The sequence below is a fragment of the Taudactylus pleione genome, unplaced genomic scaffold (genome assembly GCF_031769625.1).
Source record: "Taudactylus pleione unplaced genomic scaffold, aTauple2 ptg000066l, whole genome shotgun sequence".
NCBI classification, from domain to species: Eukaryota; Metazoa; Chordata; class Amphibia; order Anura; family Myobatrachidae; genus Taudactylus; species Taudactylus pleione.
In genome coordinates, this window is record NW_028284468.1 from 34,910,398 (window position 1) to 34,933,532 (window position 23,135).

Genomic DNA, 23,135 nt, shown 5'->3' on the forward strand with positions numbered 1-23,135 from the left:
TGTAGGATTTTACTACAGGATAATACTAATAAGCGTCTCAATGAAGACAGGAGTCAAAGCCTGGAAATTAAAGAGGGATCAGTACAAGGGTCACAGTGCCAGAGACACAATAAGAAATTATCAATGTTGCAGTGGATCTAAAGACAAGTCACGAGTACTTAGCAGCCTGTTTATTTTTATTGGTCACACATAAGCATCTAACTCAGTGGTCTCTAACCAGTAGCTCGTGGCCATAATTTGGGTAGCTCTCCTAGCTGCAGTACTGCTGAGTCAACTAGGAGGAAGTGACCTCTGACAAAGCCATGGGTGGAGCGATGGGGAAGCGCATCAGGTGATTGCCATAGGGCGACACAATACGTGATGGACGCAAACTGGAAATCACAGGAGTTGACTGCATTTGGGGCGAGTGACTCCTGCCCTGCCCTTCCGAAAAATCACACAGCAGCTCTCCTATATCTTTGCTCCTGTACCGTACTTACCTCCTTGGAGCTGGTAATTAAAAGTGAAATGTGCAACAATATCACTGTATTAATATTAAAGTGCATTGTTGTTTCTATGAAACATATTTTTCACTTTCATTAAATGATCTTTAATTTTTCGGTTATTAGCCAGATTTTTTTATTTTTTAAATGTTAGTAGCTCTTCAAGAGGTTTAATTTTTCTCGAGTAGCTCACATCTCAATTAAGGTTAGTGACCACTGCTCTAACTAGATGGACAGTTTCACTGCATTCTAGATATCAACCTAACCGTGGAGGAAAACATACAGCACTAGAGGTGCTAAACTGTAATGTGTGCTCCCATATGCGCTATACAGCTACCCTGACATTTATTATTACCTTTTTAAAGACATGTATGCAGTTTTACATGGAAATAATATCTACAGTATATTTAAAAACACAAATAATTATTTATTAGAAAATTCCTCAAATACCCTGCTGTGAACCAATAAAAAAGGCTGCCATTCTACTGATACATAAAGCACACATAGTAAAGATATAGTTAGCGACCTGCCACTTCATGGTGTTTCTGCCTCTAGGTTCTCCTAACATTGAACATTGAGAATCACCATATTAGGTGACATATTCTTCATGTGTATTAAATTGATAGATAACTTACCTGGAGATACTTGAAAATGGAAGTCCAGAGACCAGCACTCCCTGTTTGCTACTGATATTTTTACAAACAATGTTACTTATGTTAGGAGGATACCTAGTCCTAATTCTTAAAGTCTTTTTTTAGTCAATCCTTTAAGAATGGACATTTTCTCAATATTTATGCATGGTGGCTTATTAATATTAGGGTACCACAGCTATTACCAGAGGTATCTGCCGTGGTCCCGTGTTTGCGATTGCAACAGCAGTTTGAAAATGGCCAATTTACCAAGCTTGACCAGATAATGCAATTTTTAGGTGGCATTAGCCTTGGAGCATAATTTCACACTAATTTTCCAGCCAGCCCATACTTGCATGTGTAATGCATATGACACAAGCCGTGTCCGATTTAGGTCCCCATACACTAGTATGAGGACCTAAATTCATCAAGTTCTGAAAACATGCCGGGGCCTGTTCGGGAGTGAAAGGTAAGCAGGAGATATCCGTGATATCTCCTGCATTACCTTTATGATGAATGGCCCCAAAACTTATTTTCTACAAAAGTAGGTGAAAATGTTAATTGTACTCAATTTACCTCTGTTGCTTTCAAGATTAGTAATCCTTGCAGGGTACTTTCATCAACGACCAACAACATCTGTGAATCCAGGTTTGCTTTCTTGTTTATAACGACATAACCAGAACCTTCTATTTTTATAGGTGCTCCAAGGTCCTGCAGTAAAGAGAGATACTCTCTATTACAGTGCCAAACAAAACAATTCAGCATTATGCAGCGTGTACAATGACCTATCCTGTGAATCTAGTGACATTTCAAGCTATAGCATGCACTGAATGGCCAAATATTTAAAAGAAATGGCCTGTAACAAAAAAAAGGGATCATGTGTCCCCGTACACCACTGGCCATTTATATATGAAGTCATGCAAACAGTTAAATCATCTACTTTACACTCTCTAGTTATATAAATGCTGCTGACAAACATTCAGCAATACCTATAGTAGATATATATAAAAAAAATAATATGACTTTTTTTTTCATTCATTTAAGGGGGGTTTAAGATTTTCTAATACATTTTTTTATGTTTTCTAGCATCTTTCATGTTTTCAAGCATCTTTCTATGCTTATCAGCAAGTCCTTTATATCACAAAGACAAAGTTGTTGTTTTTTACATTACACTTGGATATCACACTATAGTGAGATGTACTAAGCCTTGGAGACAGTAACTGTGCACACTGTCACAATTCTATCTACAGCAGAACTGTACTGACACACACTCAGTACCTGGAGGCGGAGTTGGATAGAGCTAGAACGTGGTAATGATATTTATTATTAATTACATCACTCCTCTATATGATGAAATCCATAATCACATCAAAGGTGGCAGAAGTTTTATGGAGCAGTGCTCCAGAGTACAATTCTCTCCTATCTCGATACTCAGAAAATGATAGTGGTTTAGGAGATCCATGTTACTACAGAGAGCTCATACAGTACCTGTCTACCTTCAATGCCTGTGCAACCTCTTCTATTTAGAATTAAATATAGGATCACTGTCAGATAATATCTAACCCTTCAGTGATTTGGGGATCAATTATGGTTGATCTTCCTACCAGAAATGCCGACATGCCTGATAATGATGCAATCAGTTTAGGTTAGATTAATACTGGGCGCAGCACTTGGGTCACATACCCTGCAATATTTTTTGGTATTATTCATCTTGCCTATATACTAGACAGCACTTTACAGTTTAGTAACCAGGCACATCAGTCAATATTAGGCTAATTGCCTGATATAGTCAGTCACAGCACAGCATGTGTGTTCAGCCTAACACAATTACATTTGTTCTTTACTTTAAATAGATCTATTGTAATAGTTGACATAATATTTTCATTAGTGTGGCCACTCACCAAATAAGAGCATAAGATGTTTCATTATTGTTTGCATCCCCTTAATTCATTTCATCCACTGACATACCTATTCTAAATGATGGGATTTAATGTCTAGCCAGAGTGATTTATCTGCACATATTAAAAGATATTTTAATGACAATGTTTGTAGCATAAATCTATTTGATCCCATTTACACACAAGAGCGTCTTACTGCCGTGTCATGAAATTAAATCTTGCCATTTACTTAACTATAAATAAACCATGTGACATTTATTTATCACAAACAGGTTAATTTAACATTGATGTTCCAGAGTAAATTATGACTAAATGATAATTAATTTTCCAGTAATTCTGTGTAATCTACAATGCTTAACTGAATTTTATATATGAATTATGTATAAAAAGAATGTAATTAAACATGGCTTTACAATATTAATTAAAAAGTCTTGGATAATAAAATATAATTTACAGTTATATTGTATGTGAGCATGATAATAATGGGAAATCTAGGATGGGTGAGATAGATACTATGTACCTTGCCTTGAAGAGATATAAAGTGGATGGAGATAAAGGGGTCTATTTACTAAGCATTGGATAGAGAGAAAGTGAACGGAGATAAATTACCAACCAGTCAGCTCCTAACTGTCACTTTAGAGGCTTGGGGGGTCTATTTACTAAGCCTTAGATGGAGATAAAGTGAATGGAGATAAAAGTACCAGCCAATCAGCTCCTAACTGCCATTTTACAGACTGTGTTTGAAAAATGATAGGAGCTCATTGGTTGGCACTTTATCTCTGCCCACTTTCTCTCCCCAGGGCTTAGTACATAGACCCCTTGATAAATTAGAGAAGACTGCAGCCACAGTTAAAAAATGGGGACTCCTTAATCTCTTCTTACAGCTGCCAGACAGTACCAGCGAGATGACCTCGCATTTAGCATATGGTGGTATTTTAATTTACTATCAATCTTTATTTACAGTATATAGAGTGTACATACTACACAGCACTTAATTGAATATTTAATCATTCAAATCCCCCAAGGGGAGTACAATCTATGTAATCTACCTGATAAACACATATTTTGTACTAAGTCAATTAACCTAGCAGAATAATTTTGGAGTGTAGGATAAAGCCTAAGCATCTGGAGGAAACCCAAGTAACTCAGGGAGAACAAATATAAATCCCATATAAATAGGGTCCTGGTCGGAATTGAACTCAGGGCCTCTGTGCTGTGAGGAAGCAATGATAGTAATGTGCCATTGAACCTCTTCTCCCAACCACAGCACATATGGTTCAGGAGAGTAAGTCAATGAAGAACCGGAGGGTGATGCACTGTAAATGCTCCCGAACCGACCACATGAAGAAATGCTAGTGGGTAAGGAGTCACTGGAACTAATGGATTCTATTACTATACCTATACACATACTTTTTCTAGTGGGAAGGTCAAAGGAAGAAAAAAAATAACATGACTGTGTAACATTTAAAAGTATGGTCATCCAAATTATTGTGTGTTGCTTTATGTGTGGTTTCTATATATGTCTTCTTAAATGACTATCCACACATACATGCTCAATATATCATACAGCTCCCACTTTAATCTTACAATACAGTACTGCATATTGGCCAGCAGTGGCTATCACATTAATATCCAACAATTTACATTGGTGCCCAGCACTTTACACCTTGCAGTGCGCAACACAATATTCCAATCAGTTCCCAACAAACACAGATCTACTAAGCCTTGGAGATAAAGTAACAACCAATCAGCTACTAACTGCCATCTTGCAGGCTGTGCTTGAAAAATGACAGTTAGGAGCTGATTGGTTGGTATTTTATCTCTCTCCAAAACTAAGCACATCTCATCCACTAAACCAATGTTGCTTTGAAGTTTGAACACAGTGACAAGGCTTTTCGTACAGTGATAAGACTATTAGCTAGTTTTGTTGCAACAGGTTAGGATGCTTCAGAAGGAACTCCAGATTACTTATAATTGGCTACTGAAGGAGCATCTATGGAAACCCTGGTCCTCAATATTAAGAACATCTTTAATGGCCTTGACCAGACTGCATTATTGAGAGGAATATGATGTAGTGACACATGGTTCATAGATAAAATTTAGGGTTGTGCATCCTAAAATAACCATATTAAATGTAAATAAAGATTCAGCTCTGTTTAGAGCAAACAAACAAACATACAAACAGTGTTACATTCACTCCTATTTAATGCATATTACCTGGATAGGTTTACATTTGTTTTCTGCCACCATTTTCCACTGCAGCTTATTGTCAGCATGAATATCTCCCTTTATTTCTATGGCACAAGTTCCCAACTTCAGTAAAATGTCAATGTTGTAATTGGTCTGTTTGCCAACACTGATTGACAGCTTACTTTCTTCATTAATTTCTTTCAGCATGGGCAGGTTATGCCGGAATACAAATTCAACTTTTATTTTTGGCTGGCACTCGGTTCTCATTTGAAGCTCAGACGTGTTGCCATCTAATGTAAGGGCACAGAGCAGCTGGGCTTCACAGCCATTAATTACAGCAGAACCATTTATCCGAGTCTGAGATGGAACATTGAGATCCTGTCAAAGCAAATGAAAAAAAAAAAAAGAATATTAATCTTTTGTGGTCTCCATCACTCATAAGAATAATCGACTGCTAAATTAATTGAAACTAAGCAGAAAAAAACAATCTGTCTGGCTATTTTGAGAATTGTGTTTTTCCTCCTCTCATTCAGTTATGCATTCCAGCTGGAAATTGATCTTCCAAATGGATGATATCATGTAAGTGGGAGTGACCTATCAGATAAATGAAGGATTACCACAACATTAATATTCTAGATAAATGTTCAGAAACATCAAAGTCAAGTGAAAGCTTTAAACTTTACTAACTACGGGCAACAAAAGTTACTATTATGAGTCAATTTAAGTATAGGGTCTTCACACTTCCAGTAGGAAAAACATGGTACCCTCTGGGCACAGCCACAATAAACTATGGAAACTGGCTGGGGCTTCTGAGTACCACAATGCCCTGATCACATTCAGAGTTAGGAGCAAATTAAGAAAAGGGAGCAATTTGCTTTGGGCAATTCCTGCTAAACCGCATCAGTGTGGCCAAGCTTCCTGCTTTACTGAACTGGGAATCCGCTGGTGCCTGCTTACTGATTCAAGGTTCAGTAATGTTACACTGGTCCCGGCTGACAGACCCAACACATTATACCCCTTGTCCACTGCCCAAATAACCTCGGTTATTGCTGGGTCTATCCGGGTCACGGCTTGGTGTAAAAGGGTCCTAAAAAAATCACCCAGGTCGAGTGACCAGGGATTCCGAACCTGATAGCTACCAGGGTTGAACCTGGGAAGGAACCGGGTAATGGTGCAGTGTAAATAGTGCGACCTGGGTTATCCGACCAGGGTCACGCGAAAAAGCTGCTGATTGGAGCTTCAGTGAGCAGTCCCCACCCACTTTTTATGACCTAATCTTTGTGAGCCTGAAAAAGGCTATTTCTAATAACATACAAAGACTTTGCAGGGCAGACCCAGGTTCAGTGTAAACGGGGCCGACCAGGGAATAACCTGGGTCCAAGGTGCAGTGTAAACAGGGTCTGACCCGGCTCTGATACGGGTTAGAACCATGTTCGAAAACGTGGGTCGGACCCAGGTTTTTGGTGCAAAAGGGATATTACTGAACCTTGAATCAGGAATCAGGCACCAGCAGCCCACCTTGTAATCTCACAGGTACAGTGACATGCGGTGAGGTCAATTGCTGGGGAGGCACACATGGAGATGGGTCTGGGAGCCTGTCTCACCCCCACTGTAACTCTCCCCTCACTACACTAAGCTTCAGTGTCCATTGATTCTCCAACCTGCATCACTGTGTCTTCTCTTGCTGCTGCTGACTGATCTCTGATCTCTAAACACTGCAGTGCACTTCCTGGTCACATGACACATCTAAGGTGTCCATCAGTGCTCAAGGCACACCTCTCATACTCAGAGGCATGCCTCTATTAGCTCTCTTTCTGTGCAGATTACTGCCTATGGTGTGACCCTGCCCCTAGCTCAAATCTCAGGATTATGACAGGGCAGGCTCTGCCTCCTCTGACTGTACGTCCCTGCACAGGTATCTTTCTCTTTGGTGCTCTCTCATCGTTAGTGCGGCTTTACCCTCCCTGCAATGTCTTGGATACCAGGGAAAGGTCACTAACTGCACCTCAGACAGAAGAAGCACCCCTTACCTTTTCCTGTCTGCTGCAGCTCAAAACTCTCTCACCTCTCATTCACTAATCTCAGTGATCAAACGGGCAGACAGCAGAAGCATTGGGATCACTGTGCACAGACAATACTTTGTTTATGTCTCCCAGAGCCGGCCCTAGCCAATTTGGTGCCCTAGGCAAAATTTTGGCAGATGCCCCTTAGCAGATAATCGCACCACCAATTTTTAAGTGGGTACACAGCTGAAAGATATATCTGCAGATTGTGGTTCTTCATACACAGTGAACAACCATCTTCTCCGGTCCCCCTGGCCGGGGGTCGCATCGTGACCCCCTACCTGCCGGCTTCTACAGCAAGTGTACAGGCGGGTGGAAGACCACCCGTAGACACCGTACGATGAGCAGATATATCTGTCATCAGCTGTGCAGCGATATTTCTGTGAATTGAATTCAAGTGAACGGGCGATGCTGCGATGTTATATGCTATTATATATATATTAAATATATAGGAAAAACGGAGGGCACTCCACAGGTCTCAGCAGCAACAGTAAAACAAACCAGACAGAGCCGGTAGTATATGCAAACGTTTCAGCGCATGTTGGCATATACTACCTGCTCTGTCTGGTTTGTTTTACTGTTGCTGCTGAGACCTGTGGAGTGCCCTCCGTTTTTCCCATATACATGTGCACTTTTGTTGGACTGGCACCCAGGCACATGGCGTTTCCCAATGGCGAGTGCCGGACTATTCTGTACATATATATATATATATATATATACATATACAAACACATCAATATATATATAATATATACACACACATTAAAATTTATATCACATATATATGTATAGTATATATACATACACATACTATATGAATATATATATTATATATATTTATATACATATATACACACATATAATATATGCACACACATATAGATAAATATACAGTGTATATATATATATATATATATATATATACACAGACACACACATATATATATATATATATATATATACACACATATAGATAAATAATATGAGATATGGTAAGAACTTACCTTTGTTATCTCTATTTCTAGGAAGTCCATAGGGTTCCACAGGATACCTTGGGGTATAGGTGTGACGTCAGACATCGGGCACCATAGAGTTAAGCTTTCAGCCTCCCAGGATGCACTAGGGTCCCCCTCCTATACCCCGCCCCCGAGCCAAGGCATCTCAGTTTTGTACCAAGCCATAGGCCGGAGGAGAAGGAAGAGAGAGAAAAAAGATCTGGATACACACAAGAATCACATTCTCACCAGAGGGAGACGGAAAAACCGGTGACCAGAGCAAAGCCCATCTGCAGCACAGGTGCGACAGGGCGGGAGTCCTGTGGAACCCTATGGACTTCGTAGAAATAGAGATAACAAAGGTAAGTTCTTACCATATCTCATATTTTCTATTTCAGGGTCCATAGGGTATCCACAGGATACCTTGGGGATGTCCCAAAGCAGTATCCTTTAAGGGTGGGGACGCTCCTGTGCTGAAAGGAGAATCCGCCGCCCGAAGGAAGCATCCTGAGAGGCGAAGGTGTCAAACCTGTAATACCTCACGAAGGTATGGACAAGAGGACCACGTAGCAGCCTTGCAGATCTGGACTGCAGAGGCACCACGTCGAGCTGCCCACGAAGGACCCACAGACCTAGTGGAATGAGCCTTCACAGAAGGAGGAACCGGCAGGCCTTCATGAAGATAAGCTTCAGAAATAGCCATACGGATCCAGGCTGCCAAAGTTTGCTTTGAAGCAGGCCAACCCTTTTTACGGAAGCCATAGAGGACAAACAAGGCATCCGACTTCCTAAACGAAGAAGTGCGGTCAACATAAGTCCTAAAGGCCCGCACAACATCCAAAGTGGCCTCACCCACTGAAAAGCCAGGTGAGTTAAAAGCCGAAACAACCATTTCCTCGTTAACATGAAACTGGGAAACAACTTTGGGAAGAAATTCAGGACGAGTGCGTAACACTGCCCTGTTCCCATGAAAAATCAAGAAAGGGGGTCTACAAGAAAGAGCCCCTAAATCAGAAACACGTCTGGCCGAAGCTATGGCCAGAAGGAAAACAGTCTTAGCTGCTTGCCATTTAAGATCCACTGAGCCCAGTGGTTCAAACGGCGGTCCTTGGAGAGCCCTCAGGACCACAGTCAAGTCCCAAGGTGCAACAGGTGGAACAAAAGCCGCCTGAATTCGCAGAACGCCCTGCATAAAGGTGCACACATCAGGGATTGCAGCAATCCTACAGTGAAACCAGTCAGACAGGGCCGAAACCTGTACCTTCACAGAAGCAAGACGAAGCCCATGGTCTAGTCCCACTTGTAGGAAGGCGAGTATCCGAGACAGACGAAACTCCCGCGGTGCATAACCTCTCGGTCGACACCACTGGAAGAACGTATGCCACACGCGATGGTATATCTTCGTGGAAGACGGTTTCCGAGCTCTTAACATGGTACGCACTGCAGAGCTGGAAAATCCCCTGGACCTTAACATGGCTGTCTCAACAGCCACGCCGTCAAAGACAGCCGAGTCAGGTCCGGGTGAAGACAAGGACCCTGCGACAGAAGGTCCGGTCGTAGCGGCAACCGCAGAGGACTGTCCACGGATAGACCCTGAAGGTCTGAGAACCAGTGCCGTCTGGGCCACGCGGGAGCTATCAACAGGAGCGTCCCTCCTTCCTGTTTGAATCTCCGGATTACCTGTGGAAGAAGGGAAACCGGAGGAAACAGGTAAGCGAACCGGAATGTCCACCGGATGGACAGAGCATCCACCAGAGACGCCTTTTCGTCTCTTGTGCGAGACCCGTACACCGGCAACTTGTTGTTGTGCCGGGACGCCATGAGGTCGATCTCTGGAAGACCCCACTTGTCCACCAGAAGTTGAAAAACGTCCGGGTGCAGGGACCATTCTCCCGGATGAACGTCCTGGCAACTGAGAAAGTCCGCCTCCCAATTTAGCACTCCCGGGATGAAGACAGCTGATATAGCCGGAAGATTGCGCTCCGCCCATACCAGGATCCGAGACACCTCTACGAGAGCCGCCCGACTTCGGGTTCCTCCTTGCCGGTTTATGTAGGCCACGGTGGTGGCGTTGTCCGACTGGACCTGCACTGGGCGACCCTAGAGAACCCGATGTGCCTACTGGAGAGCATTGAAAACCGCTCGGAGTTCCAAGATGTTTATTGGAAGCTCTGCTTCTGTCGGAGTCCACCTGCCCTGGAACAAGTGTGGACCCGAAACTGCTCCCCAGCCCCGAAGACTGGCATCCGTAGTCAACAGGACCCAATTCGGTACCCAGAACGGATGTCCCTTGTTGAGATGGGTCGTCTGCAATCACCAGGCAAGGGACATGCGAACCTCCGGGGTGAGCACTATCATCTGGGATTTTAGACACTGAAGCAGCCCATTCCACTTGGACAGGATCAGGTGCTGCAGAGGTCTGGAGTGAAACTGGGCATATTCCACCATGTCGAACACCGACACCATGGAGCCCAGTAACCTCATCGCCGAGTGTAGAGCGGCTGTGCAGACAACTGCGCACCCTCGACTGTAAGGCAGAGATATTTTCTCCCGTCACAAAGATCCTTTGCTGTCCCGAGTCCAATAAGGCTCCGAGGTGCAGAATCAGCTGAGACGGGATTAGAGTGGACTTCTGCCAGTTTATTAACCAGCCGTGCCGTTGCAGTAGCGCAATGGTCAGGTCCAAGTGGCGCAGAAGGAGCTCCGGAGATCCTGCCACTAATAGAAGGTCGTCCAAGTACAGCAACATGCGGACCCCATGCAGCCGCAGGGAAGCCGCCATGACCGCCATCACCTTGGTGAAAACCCGTGGTGCTGTCGCCAGGCCAAAAGGTAACGCCCGGAACTGAAAATGGTCGCTGCGGATTGCAAACCTGAGGAACCGCTGATGGCGCAAAAGAATAGGGAAATGCAGGTAAGCGTCCTGTATGTCCAATGACACCATGTAGTCCCCAGGTTCCAGCGCCAGAATGATGGACCATAGGGTCTCCATCCGAAACTTCGGCACCCGCAAAGACTTGTTGAGAGCCCTGAGGTTGAGAATCGGACGATACGACCCATTGGGTTTCTGCACCAAAAAGAGATTGGAATAGAAACCCTGGCCCCTCTGGGAGAATGGAACAGGCACTATAACTCCAGTCTGGAGCATAGTGTGCCAAACCTTCCGCAGCTCCGTGGCCTTGTTCCGGTCTGATGGTAGACCCGTGGTGAAAAATCGAGCCGGGGGTCTGTGCCGGAAGGAGAGGGCATACCCGTGGGAGACCACCTCGAGAACCCAAGTGTCTGTCGTGGTGACCGACCAACACCGGGCGGACTGCAGCAGGCGGCCTCCCACTTTGGGATCCCCCAAAGGGAGGCCCGGACCGTCAGGCCGTAGGCTTGTCATCTGGCTTAGGGGCCGGACGTCTGGTACTCCAGGTCTGCTTCCGGGGCTTGGCCGATTTCTTGGGGTCAGCCTGTCGGGGAAAAGACTGTGGTTTGGGCCTGTCCTGTAACCGTAATAGGCCGCACCAACGACAAACACTGCCGGCAGAGGCCCTCCGCGCTACCCTCCCCCTCCGCTAAAGGTACTTTGCACGTAGCACACTGCAGCCAGAGAGGAAAGTCACTTTCAGACATGATGGTAGAAAGTATGTGACCCCTCTCACCAATTTTTTAAAAAGGCGAGAGACCACCCTGCAGCACCGCACCGCAAGGGCTTTAGCAGAAAGAACAGGGACAGTAATAAGGCTGACAGTCAGAAATGGAAAGTACAGGCAGCAGCGCTAGCACAGTCACATACAATGCAAAGACACTCAATTCCTGCACTAACAGTGCTGATAAATCAACTACACAGACACAGAGTCTGGTAGGACACAGCGCTGCATACACAGACCTGACCACAGTGGAGGAGAGGTATGCGGGGGGACCCAGACCACGATGCCTCCGTCCAAACTTCCAGCAGCGTTCACCATGTGTTCTTGAAGATGGCCGCCGAGGAGCAGAGAGGAGGCTGGCCTGGGGGAGGAGCGCTGCCACAGGGCCAGTCGGCGTGTTGCAGAGAGGGCTGTGTGCAGCGGGGGAGGCGCCGGCTGTGAGACAGGGAAGGCGCGCTCCCCTGGCATGCATTTAACCCCTGGGACGCCGCAGCGCTACTGCTCTGCCGCGGTCCTGCTGTCCCAGGGGGGTAGTGGAAGCGCAGGTTAGTACCTGGCTCCACGCTGCAGCCAGTCCCCAGGGAGCCCCCTGCCTGGGGACTTCTGGACCATGTATCAGCGGGGACCCACCGCGGGACCCCGCTGCTTACCTTGCTGCCCCCCTTGAATCCAGCCATGGTCCGAAACATCTGGGGTCACCGCTAGCTGTGACCCCAGATGCTTACCAGCATCCCCGGATCGGTACCGGCGTTCTGGTACCGGCGGGGGTGTAGGGAAGACAGCATGGACGTCAAAACTGACTGTCCATGCTGTACTTCCAGATGTGCAGCCACAGCTGCAAAACGAAAACTTCAGGGGCTCTTCATGGCCCCCCTCTAACAGGTGCCTCCGACTCCGGCCGGGCACCGAACTAAACTGAGATGCCTTGGCTCAGGGGCGGGGTATAGGAGGGGGACCCTAGTGCATCCTGGGAGGCTGAAAGCTTAACTCTATGGTGCCCGATGACTGACGTCACACCTATACTCCAAGGTATCCTGTGGATACCCTATGGACCCTGAAGTTGAAATACAGTATATATATATATATATATATATATATATACACAGACACACATATATATATATATATATATATATATATATATAAAATACACACATATACAGTATGCATATGTGAGTGCCCCAGCGCTGCCCCTCTCCCAGCCTGAGCTAACTTACCGAGACTCTTCTTGTTGTTTGTCTCTGGTCAGCCAGGCTGGAGTGGGAGTCAACGGGGCCGTCCTGTAGTCCTGGGCTGTGCAGTTACTGCCTGCAGTGCCAGGTGAAGTGGTAACTGCCTGGTCCGATGGCGCTGGGCGGCGGGCAGGGAAAATGGAGGCGGAGCCATCGAAGCCGTGAATTGTCACGGCTCTGCTCCGCAAAGGATGATGGGAGGAGTGGCCGCGGCCGGGTATGCACAGCATTCCCGGCCTCTAGCAGCAGTGGCCATCTTCCTTGTCCTTTGTAGTCAGAATGAGCTTCTATGCAGAAGCTCATTCTGACCTGGCTCCCACCTGACCGCTGCGCTGCTGAATCGGAGCTGAGCTCCGAACGCGGCTGGTGGCGGAGGGGCAGCTGCAGAGCCGTGGAATGCCCTTAAGGCATTCCAGATGCCCTAGGCATTAGCTTAGAATGCCTATGCCTAGGGCCGGCTCTGATGTCTCCTCTCTCAGTGCGTTGACAATCACATGTCTAATTACCCTGGTGTCTGCAAAATATATTGCTTAACTCTTATATACACAGCCATCAGGACATAAGTGTGTTGAATATTATATATACATTTGACACATGACTTATGTATTTTCCTGCTGAAGTGTGACAGTATTGCAATATCTACAATATAGTACCTGACTAATAAATTGTCTACCTACTATGATGCCTATTAATGCTTTATTATCTAATATGTTTTCTCTGTGATGTGTAAATAAATGATAATAACAACAGTGAACGGTCAGAAAATACTAGGCCTATTAATTTTGACAATTGCTTGATGCATCACTGAATTTCTTTGTACACAGTTACCAATTTTGAAATGCGCAGAACCTCAAGGTACAATATTAATATATAAACGCCCGTGCTTGGTCAAGATCTACGTTATATTGAGATGCAACCTGTACATTACTGTGTTTAGGGTACAGTGGGCCTTATATATCAATGAGTTTTGTCACTCAAAATGTGTGATAAAACTCGCTGTGTATGATAAATGGTGCTCCAGCCAATCAGCTCCTAACTGTTATTTTACAAACAGATGACAGTTGGGGGCTGATTGGCTGGAGCACCATTATCATACACAGCGAGTTTTATCACTCCTTGTGATAAAACTTGTTGATAAATAATCGTTTGCTGGCATGTATTGCTGACACAATCTCAGACATGTGATATAATAGGTAGTGAACACAGGGCCTGATTCATCATGGATCGTAATTGCAACTTCGTACGCAGATCGGCCAATGGTGTGTAATGCGCATGCGTATTCACCGCAGTGCGCGAGTTAGCATTGCGATTGCACTGCAATCACCCACGCAGATGCAAAGCCATTGCAGACAGCAGGACGGGACGTCAGCGTTTGGGGGTTGTGACGTGGGAGTGGTCGGAGAAACGCAGGCGTGCCAATCCATTTGAACACCGTTGCATTGGCGTGTAGAAATTAGCCACTGTGACGGCATATACATCTTGTGCACTCACGGCGTGCAATAAGATTAGCAATTTCTGAGTGAGGTCAGACCTGGTGTAATTGTGCGTGAGGGGCCGATGTTACTCGATGTTCCTGTTATACACGGGATTGCAAGGTATTACGGATGTGCAAAAGTGGTACTGTGCGTCTCCTTGTTGGAATTGGGTGTCTCTAAAATAGCTTTGCGATTGCAGTCATTAGCAAATTTTCGCAGCCGACTTGTGTACGTAATCGCAGCTGCAATCGCAATAGCGATCCGTAGTGAATCAGGCCCACAATTACTTGAATATTTTCAGTTTCACTGCAGTTCATCAGGTGTACATTTGATTATATTTATACTGTCCCCCCCCCTGGTTCAATATATGTAACTTCCCAACTTTGAATGAATTTTTTAATGTGTTGATTTGTCTCTCTAGAACATAAGCAATCTAGCAAAAGTGATCTGCAAAAATATTTCTCCTACTTTAATTTAGACTGTATTATATGTTTGATGCTAAAAAGAACATTCCCAGGTCAGCTTAAGAGCTACTCTTCTATTGCTCTTTGGTACATCTCGCACTCTGGCCTTGTATGTATCCCCATTAAAAGTTATGTTTTATCATTATTATTTTCTATATAATTTACATTGAAGAGTGCCCCCCAAAAAGGTTTTCCTTTTTTCCTGCTCTCTTGTGGGAATCCCCGTGTATGTTACACAAATCCCAAACTAACATAGTGTTACCTTTAATAATTTACAATCCGTTTCAGCTTGTAACATCCATTCTGCTTTATTATTGGGTTTGATGACTGCCTCTGCATTAATTCTACAGTGCCCAGAATGAAATGAAACCAGGCCACCGACAGAGGATCCCGTCAGTGCAGAGAACACGATCCGATTTGTAGGTGGCAGTCCGAGGGTAGTTAGGTAGGACACAGAGTGGTTCAGCGTCCCCTCCATGGTGTAAGGATCACATGTAGTTTTCAGCTGCAACTTGACACCTTTCCCTTTATTGTCTACTCTCATGGATAAGCAAATGTCACAATGATTTCTCTGCAAGGAGCCATTCATAGTCAAGTTCTTTGGAAAATGTAACTTCTGAAAAGGAAGGAAGACAATGAAATACTTACTATAAGTACATATACTGTACATGGCTACTGTCATGCTCTAGTATGCTGCGAGATCCAGTATTTTGTCTGCTTCTTATCACATTTTAGCTGTCTTTGAGGTATTTCATCAATGTAATGAGTATAATGCGGTAATATTTATAGGCTAGTTACTCTATTACCTCGAGGAGGCTGCATGTGTTCAGTACTGAACTAGTCCAGTTTAGCGTGGATGCAGCACTTCCATTGCTATCCGTCCTCGCTTCACAACTGGCCTTGAAGACGCATTTACCGGCCGTTATGTCCAGCAGAGCCGCATTTTTTCCCTGTCTGATTGCTGTAATCCTTATCCTGTTGTCCTTAGCCATGCCCAGGCTTTGTAGCTCAGGTAACGCATGTTTGAACCCTATCTCTATAGTGTTGTGAAAGCCCCATTCAGTGTTGATATTTAGGCGGACAAATGCATCACCCGAGGAGGCTAATCCAAATACGTTGGTCTTGTAGCCAGAAGTCAGAAGTGACCCATTAAATATAGCTTTCACTGGACCTGAAATCTGAAAAACATTGGGTGTTATTATATTGATTTACTGAACAATATTATAAACAGTTCCAATATCCAGAGAGGTAAATCTGGTCACATGCCACACCGGTCTGTGTCAGTAAGAGTGGTGCTGTAGGACTGAAAGATTCATCACGCTGGTTTTAGACCATGTATGTAAATGAAAGAGGAACAGGAGGACCTACTGCTTCAAAGAGAGTTAGTTTATTTTTAAATGCAGAACTTGAGACCATGTGATGTTCAATCTATTGCTTATAAAAATGCGCTGAAGATGTGGAACCGCCTTCATTCCTTTTACTTACATATTGATTGGATTCTAATCTTGCCTGAATAACTTATCTAAAATAATAATTATACACAACTGTTACTTTATTTTCTATACATTATTGAATTGTCAGGTGACATATTTTGTATTATTGATTTTGCAAGATAGAGGGAAATGGGTAGTAGTGGTTACGGGTTATGTGCAATTGGTCATTTCAATGTTTCAGTGTTTATTTACACATTGCTTTATTACTATTATTATTTACATTTGGGGGGTTATTCTATTGTTAGCACCGACAAATGTCAGCGCTGGGCGCCCGACAGAGCAATTAAATTGTTGTTCCGTTCGGGCACAAGCAGAAATGTGTGATAAATCCTGGTTTTGGGCGCCCAATCTGCTGTTTAGGTGCCCTAACCAGGACTTTAGATGTGTTTAGCCATTTTACGAGGCTTAACCCGGTCTATTTGGGTGTGACAAGTGAGATAATTAACGGGCGCCTAAAAACAAATGAATTGCAACATTGGGTGCCCTTTCATTTTGGGCACCTTACAAAACAATTGAATGGCCCCCTTGGAATTTATAAAGTATTTCTATTTTTAAAAAAATGTGGAATGATAATATTTCTGAGAATATAAAATATGCCATCTAAGAAAAAGAAGTATCACAAGTTTGAAAATTCATTGATAACTGATATATTGATCTTGTTACCGCTTGCATTCCAAATTGTAGAAACATGTATTGACTCCATTTTGTTTATATATTTGTTTATGATATTCTATTTGCATCTACAGTAATTGTTATTTTTCTTCAATACTGATGCTTCAATAACAAAAAATATATAAAAATAAGAAAATTCATTGATCAATATACATAATCTACATTGGGGCATGATACATAGAAAGGAATAATAATAATAATAATAATAATAATAATAATAATAATAATAATAATAATAATAATAATAATAATACAACTAAAGAATTATTGCTAAACAGTCTCCAATGTGGGTTTTGACTTTAAAAAGTGCTTAAAACCGTGTGTCGGAAACTGATATAAAAGCATGCAATAAATATATTCATGTTCTGATTTTAAAATTTTAATGAGTCTTAAAAAACCAAGAAACAAACATGTCATACTAAAACCATGTCTAGTAAGATACTGTAAATAAGATATGTTAAATAAACGCATACCTTTATGTTCTTCCTTGCAATTTCTCCATAACAATGTGCATAAAACAAATTAGAAGTGAACTCTCCATTGCAAATGACCTACAACATGAGAACAGTATGAGAGCATGGCATATTTCTCTGTGGCACCTAATCAGACCTTAAATCTCAACCTAAACATGATGCATTATAGGTATAGGATCTGATTAGTAAATACTTCTCTAGCCTAATATATATTATATATACATTAGTAATAAATAATTAAACAGTAGAGTGGTCTGTATAGTTTAATAATCTGGCAGGGTAAAACCTGTACCAGCAAAGTCTAAACATCAGTGCATATTATAATAAAATGACTTGTGTTACCTTTTATGAGCAAAATAACTTTATAATGTGGATTAGATGGTATTTGTGGGTCGTTCAGAGGTTTAAATAGACAAATGCCGGCAAACCAAAATACAGCATCTGATATTTCAAATTTTTTGTACACAAGGTGAGGAATTGTTTCTACTGTATTATATAGGTTTTGTAATTTTTTATCTACTGTATTATATAGGTTTTGTAATTTTTTACTGATGACTAAACATAGTACATTGCATATGGTCACAATTATAGCCTCTCTAATAAAAGGATATAGAAGTAACCTGCACCCATGATTTGGGGAGCAATTATTATGGTACAATCTAACACATGAAACAAAGGACAACACCAACATTTCATTGCGCTCATGACTTATTTAAACATATTTGCCTACTTTTAAAAGAGTATTTCAGGACGATTGTGAAAGCAACTTCTATGTACATGAGAAGAGTGTGTACTGCTCCCTAAGAGGTATGTCATATGTATAACTCTGATGCAGCCACTGCTGTGCTAGAGAGCTGAGGCCATTCTCTTGTTGCGCACATCCTTGTTTATCTTCTCCTATTGTATCCTATATGGTGGATGGGATATAATGATGTCATCACTATGTTCCAATAACCTGGGTTAGTCAGGGTTGACTCTGTTTGGAATCAGGGAGATCAGTACTATTTTAGGGAGTCTCCCTGACATTCATGTATTTAAGTCATAAATGGAACTCCATCAAGAAGTATTTTAGGAGAAAAAAAGTACAAAGTAACTAAAGGAGGGACTAGTTCAAAAGTGATAACAAGTAGATCTTTGAAGAAAAGTGTGGCTGCTCTCAGAAAATCCCCAAACCAAAAATTATAGATAAAATACAATAATGTTCCTGACACCTTAAATAAATCAGTCAGGTAATCTGATTACTCAGCAGGTTTTCTGGTGGCTGGATACATGATGCTGTGTCTTTTGTTAATATTACTGTTCCAAAAAAAAAAAGGCTAATGGCCCCCATACATCTACGACGGATTGGGGCAATTCCTTATTCTGCTGATGGCAGGGTCAGGGAATCAGAATTATTCAACATGTTGAAAAATCTCATTCCCCAATCCTGACAAGTCGGAATCAGGATTTTTAACTTGCAGAATTCCCCCAATTCTCCAATGGATTGCTGTTAATCAATGGCCGTATGCCTCAGGTCTATAGGCCCCTTAACCCTAAAGCTGCCCACACACAAAGCGATATTTTACCCGATCTGGCCGATTCCGACGCACAGATCGTCGGATCGTGTAAAATATGCCAAAATCCTGAGTATCGCATCTTCAGATCTGCCGTGCAGTAGGGCAGATCTGACAATCTAGGAGGCGATGCACTGTGCAAGTCTGGATGCATGAGAGATCGTATGAAGATTAGACACCAAATTGTGTGCAGATCGTGTGCAGATCTGCCGGGGAGAGTTTCAAGTGAAATCGTACACATCGGCTGATTGTGTGCACATCGGTATGTGTGTGGTCACCATACGAGAGCAATTTGGTTCCTAGCAATATGCCTGTGGAAATCACAAGTACACAATGTATATACCAGATGTTTATTTGCTGCCTCCTAGTCATGTGCTTAGTTTTTGGCATTACAAACAGAGGGCCTGATTCAGACCCACTCGCGAGCGGCTGTCCCTCGCAAGTGGGTCGATGGTCTGCACTGCGCATGCGCACGACGGAGGGAGGACTTTCCTTCGCTCGTAGTGTCTGATCAAAGGGGGCGTGCTGTCGATGTTGATTGACAGCACGCCCCCTTTGGTGGGCGTGCCGGGGGCGTGCCTCCCAGACGGAGGCGTTCCCAAGGGAACGCCTACCATCAGAAGCCGGCCCCACTGACATCACTAGTGATGTCAGTGGGAGTGATTTTGGCTCTGATAGAGCCAAAATCACTCCTGGCCTTGCGGTTGAGAAACTCAACCGCAGGCTTCTGCTCGCAGTGGCGATGGTCGCGATGGTCAAGACCATCGCGACCATCATCCTGCACGCTCGTATAGGCTGTGGGTGGTGACCCACAGCTATACGAGCGTCCAGGAGGACGCTCCATATTTATGGAGGTGGGCCCTGATTCAGAGCGAGCGCTCTGGTCAGAGCGTCCGGCTCTGAAACATTGCCAGAGATGGCCTATGATACAAGAGCCAATGCTCTTTATATATAGATCATAATTACACAACAACATGCATTACCATGGTTATTTTTTAAAAGAACTTTTATTATTGTTACTTAAGCAATTAATGGACAAACACCTAACTCCAGTAAAACTACAGTAATTTTATCCTCGTTCATAGAATTTCAAAGTTCCAGACTGCTGTGACCTTGCTGCTTAGTTAGGGAAATGGATTAAACAATGTTAAGTATAGTATAGCTTCATTTTCTACATGACCATTTGTTCCATTGCCTTTGTACAAAATGAACAGATGAACAGTGAAGTACTTATCCCTGCAATAACTGATGGGCTAATATGTTTAATGAGCATGACCTCTGCACTACCTCAAAATCAAACACCCAGAGTGAAGTGCGACAAATGGCATTAAACTACGCAGAACACATGTACTGATTATTGTGGGTATGAAGCCAACCTTTATGCTTGATGGCACGATGTTATTAATTGAATTGAGGTCATTGTGGAGAATGAAACTAATATCAGAGGCACTTCCAGCAGTTTTCTTTTGAACTTCAACTTTAATGTCTTCGCCTTCAACAGAAATTTTTACTCCGGTTAAAAACTTAGAACTCTAAAATGTGAAAAGAGAAGAGAATATGTTTTTATATTAGCAATTCAAACAAACAGAAATTGATTTTACAAAGGAGCATGTAGTTATAATGGACTTAGGGTCTCATTCAGACCCGCTCGCGAGCGCAGGACGCTCGCAAGCGGGTCAATGGTACCCAAATGCGCATGCGCACGACGGAGGGAGCTCCGTCGTGCGCATGCACGAGACCCGGATAGCGACAGCCAATCTGTCACTCTTGGTCTCGCACCAAAGGGGGCGTGCTGTCGATGGTGAGTGACAGCATGCCTCCTTTGGTGGGCGTGCCGGGGGCGTGGCTGCCAGACGGAGGCGTTCCCATGGGTGGTAACCCACAGCTATGCGAGCGTCCAAAAGGCCGCTCCAAATTTAACTAGGACAGCCCTGATTCAGAGCGAGCGCTCTGGTCAGAGCGTCCGGCTCTGAATCAGGGCCTTAGTTCAAAAGAATAAATGGATCCAAAATTAAAAATTGACACGCAACATAAACACCTTCACCACTGTATCAAGCTGGCCACACATCTAAAGATTATCTGTCCAACCAGCCAACTAGTTGATTGGTTGGAATGAAAGTCTGGTAAGGTATGAAAGCAAATGACAATCAGCAATTTGCTCCCAAACGCCGGAAAATGGACAAAAACTGTTGTTTGAACAATTGTTTAGATCAAACATTTAACAAACTTGTCTGAACTACCATTTTCATCTGTTTTCTGGCATTTAGGAGCAAATTGCTGATCATCATTTACTCCCATACATTACCAGATTTTCATTCCAACCAATCAACTAGTTGGCTGGTTGGACAGATAATCTTTAAATGTGTGGCCAGCTTTACTCCATCAACATCACTGGGTTTACACTTCAAACTTTGAGAACTGTTCCTGCTGGGACATTGAACCCAGACACATTAGAGAAACAGTGGCCCTGATTCAGAGCCGGTCGCTCTGACAGAGCGCTCGCTGTGAATCAGGGCCGGTCTTTTTTTTTTTTTAGAACGGCCTCCTGGCCGCTCGCATTGCTAGGGTTACCACCCACAGCTATAGCGAGTGGCCAGGAAGATGGTCGCGATGTTCAAGACCATTGCGACCATCGGGCTTGCGACGAGTCCCTTGTGGTAGGGACTCATTGCCGCAAGCCCCAGGGAGATTTCGGCTCTAACAGAGCCGGAATCTCTCCACTGACATCAATTGTGATGTCAGTGGGGCTGGCACCAAACGGTAGGAGTTCACATGGGAACGCCTCCGTCTGGGCAGCCACCCCACTCAACATCGACAGCACGCCCCCTTTGGTGCGAGACCCAGAGCAACGACCCACCATCGACCCGTTTGCCAGCGCTCAGCACTTGAGACCGGGTCTGAATCATGCCCAGTGTGATGACGTAGGCGATCACATCTTCTCCATCCCCACAGCATTTTAGATATCTGCCTCTGACAAACTGAATAGGTTTTGAAGCAGGAAGCAGTCTTAAGATATATCCAATTAGGACACTGTTAGACCCTGTCTTAGAGCTATAATTTACAAAGTGTATTCAGTCTTAAAATAAAAAAAGCAGGAAAGATTTGCTAACACTGCATTGAGTGGTAGATTTGCAATAAACCATGACAATCAATCAGACACTTGTCGGAGGTGTGTGGGTAATGGCACAGCATGATTATGACCCTGCCCTGTACTGTTCAATGCCGCAATTCGTTGCATTGTATAATAGGGGTGAGGCAACAGTGACACGCTTCAATGTGAACCACATTAACAAACTCTCAGACTACACTGAGGAAAGGGGCAGTGTGCAGGAGACTGGCCCACTCTCTCTGGAAAGTGGCATGTCTATAATTGGGGGAGGGGTGCAGTGCACACAAGACCCTGAGTCAAGGGGCGCCAACACCACTCACCCTGCACTCCCCAGGAAAACGGCACGGCACTGGCGCCGGAGATATGTACAGTCAAAAAATCTCCAGTACAGCACAATTTTCCCAGAGATATGGGCATGCTGAGCAGACTGTGGCACAGTGCCTAATGGGGGAGCTTGCATGGAGCCTGCACACAAGCTCCCTCCTCTGATAAATGCCCATTGACATTATTGCAAAAACAGAGTGCAATGAACAGCCCTTATATGAGGATGGCTGAATATACCAAAAACAACCAGATAAAATGTAGTGGTGAAAAGCAGCAGTATTTAATATATAATAAATAACATAAAAACATTGTTAAATCGACTAGAATCAGTCAAGCCTAAAGCAATGTAACAATATGCTTATCGTTGTGCACCTCTCTCTGGGTTATACTGTTCAGTGGAATACAGTAGCAATAAATAGTGTCCTGTTCCTATATGACTCCCTGAATA

The 23,135-nt window shown here is 43.7% G+C and overlaps 1 protein-coding gene across 1 annotated transcript in view; it reads right to left on the minus strand.

The window, feature by feature from the left end:
* Positions 1–23,135, minus strand: part of APOLTP (apolipoprotein lipid transfer particle homolog) — a 345,964-nt gene that overhangs the window by 207,181 nt on the left and 115,648 nt on the right. Inside the window, exons 28-33 of the mRNA XM_088466926.1 lie at positions 20,631–20,786; positions 17,702–17,779; positions 15,870–16,241; positions 15,326–15,679; positions 5,227–5,577; positions 1,688–1,822 (exon numbers count right to left, since the gene is read on the minus strand). Coding sequence (XP_088323052.1) covers positions 1,688–1,822; positions 5,227–5,577; positions 15,326–15,679; positions 15,870–16,241; positions 17,702–17,779; positions 20,631–20,786 — 1,446 coding nt within the window. The remainder of the gene's footprint in view (positions 1–1,687; positions 1,823–5,226; positions 5,578–15,325; positions 15,680–15,869; positions 16,242–17,701; positions 17,780–20,630; positions 20,787–23,135) is intronic.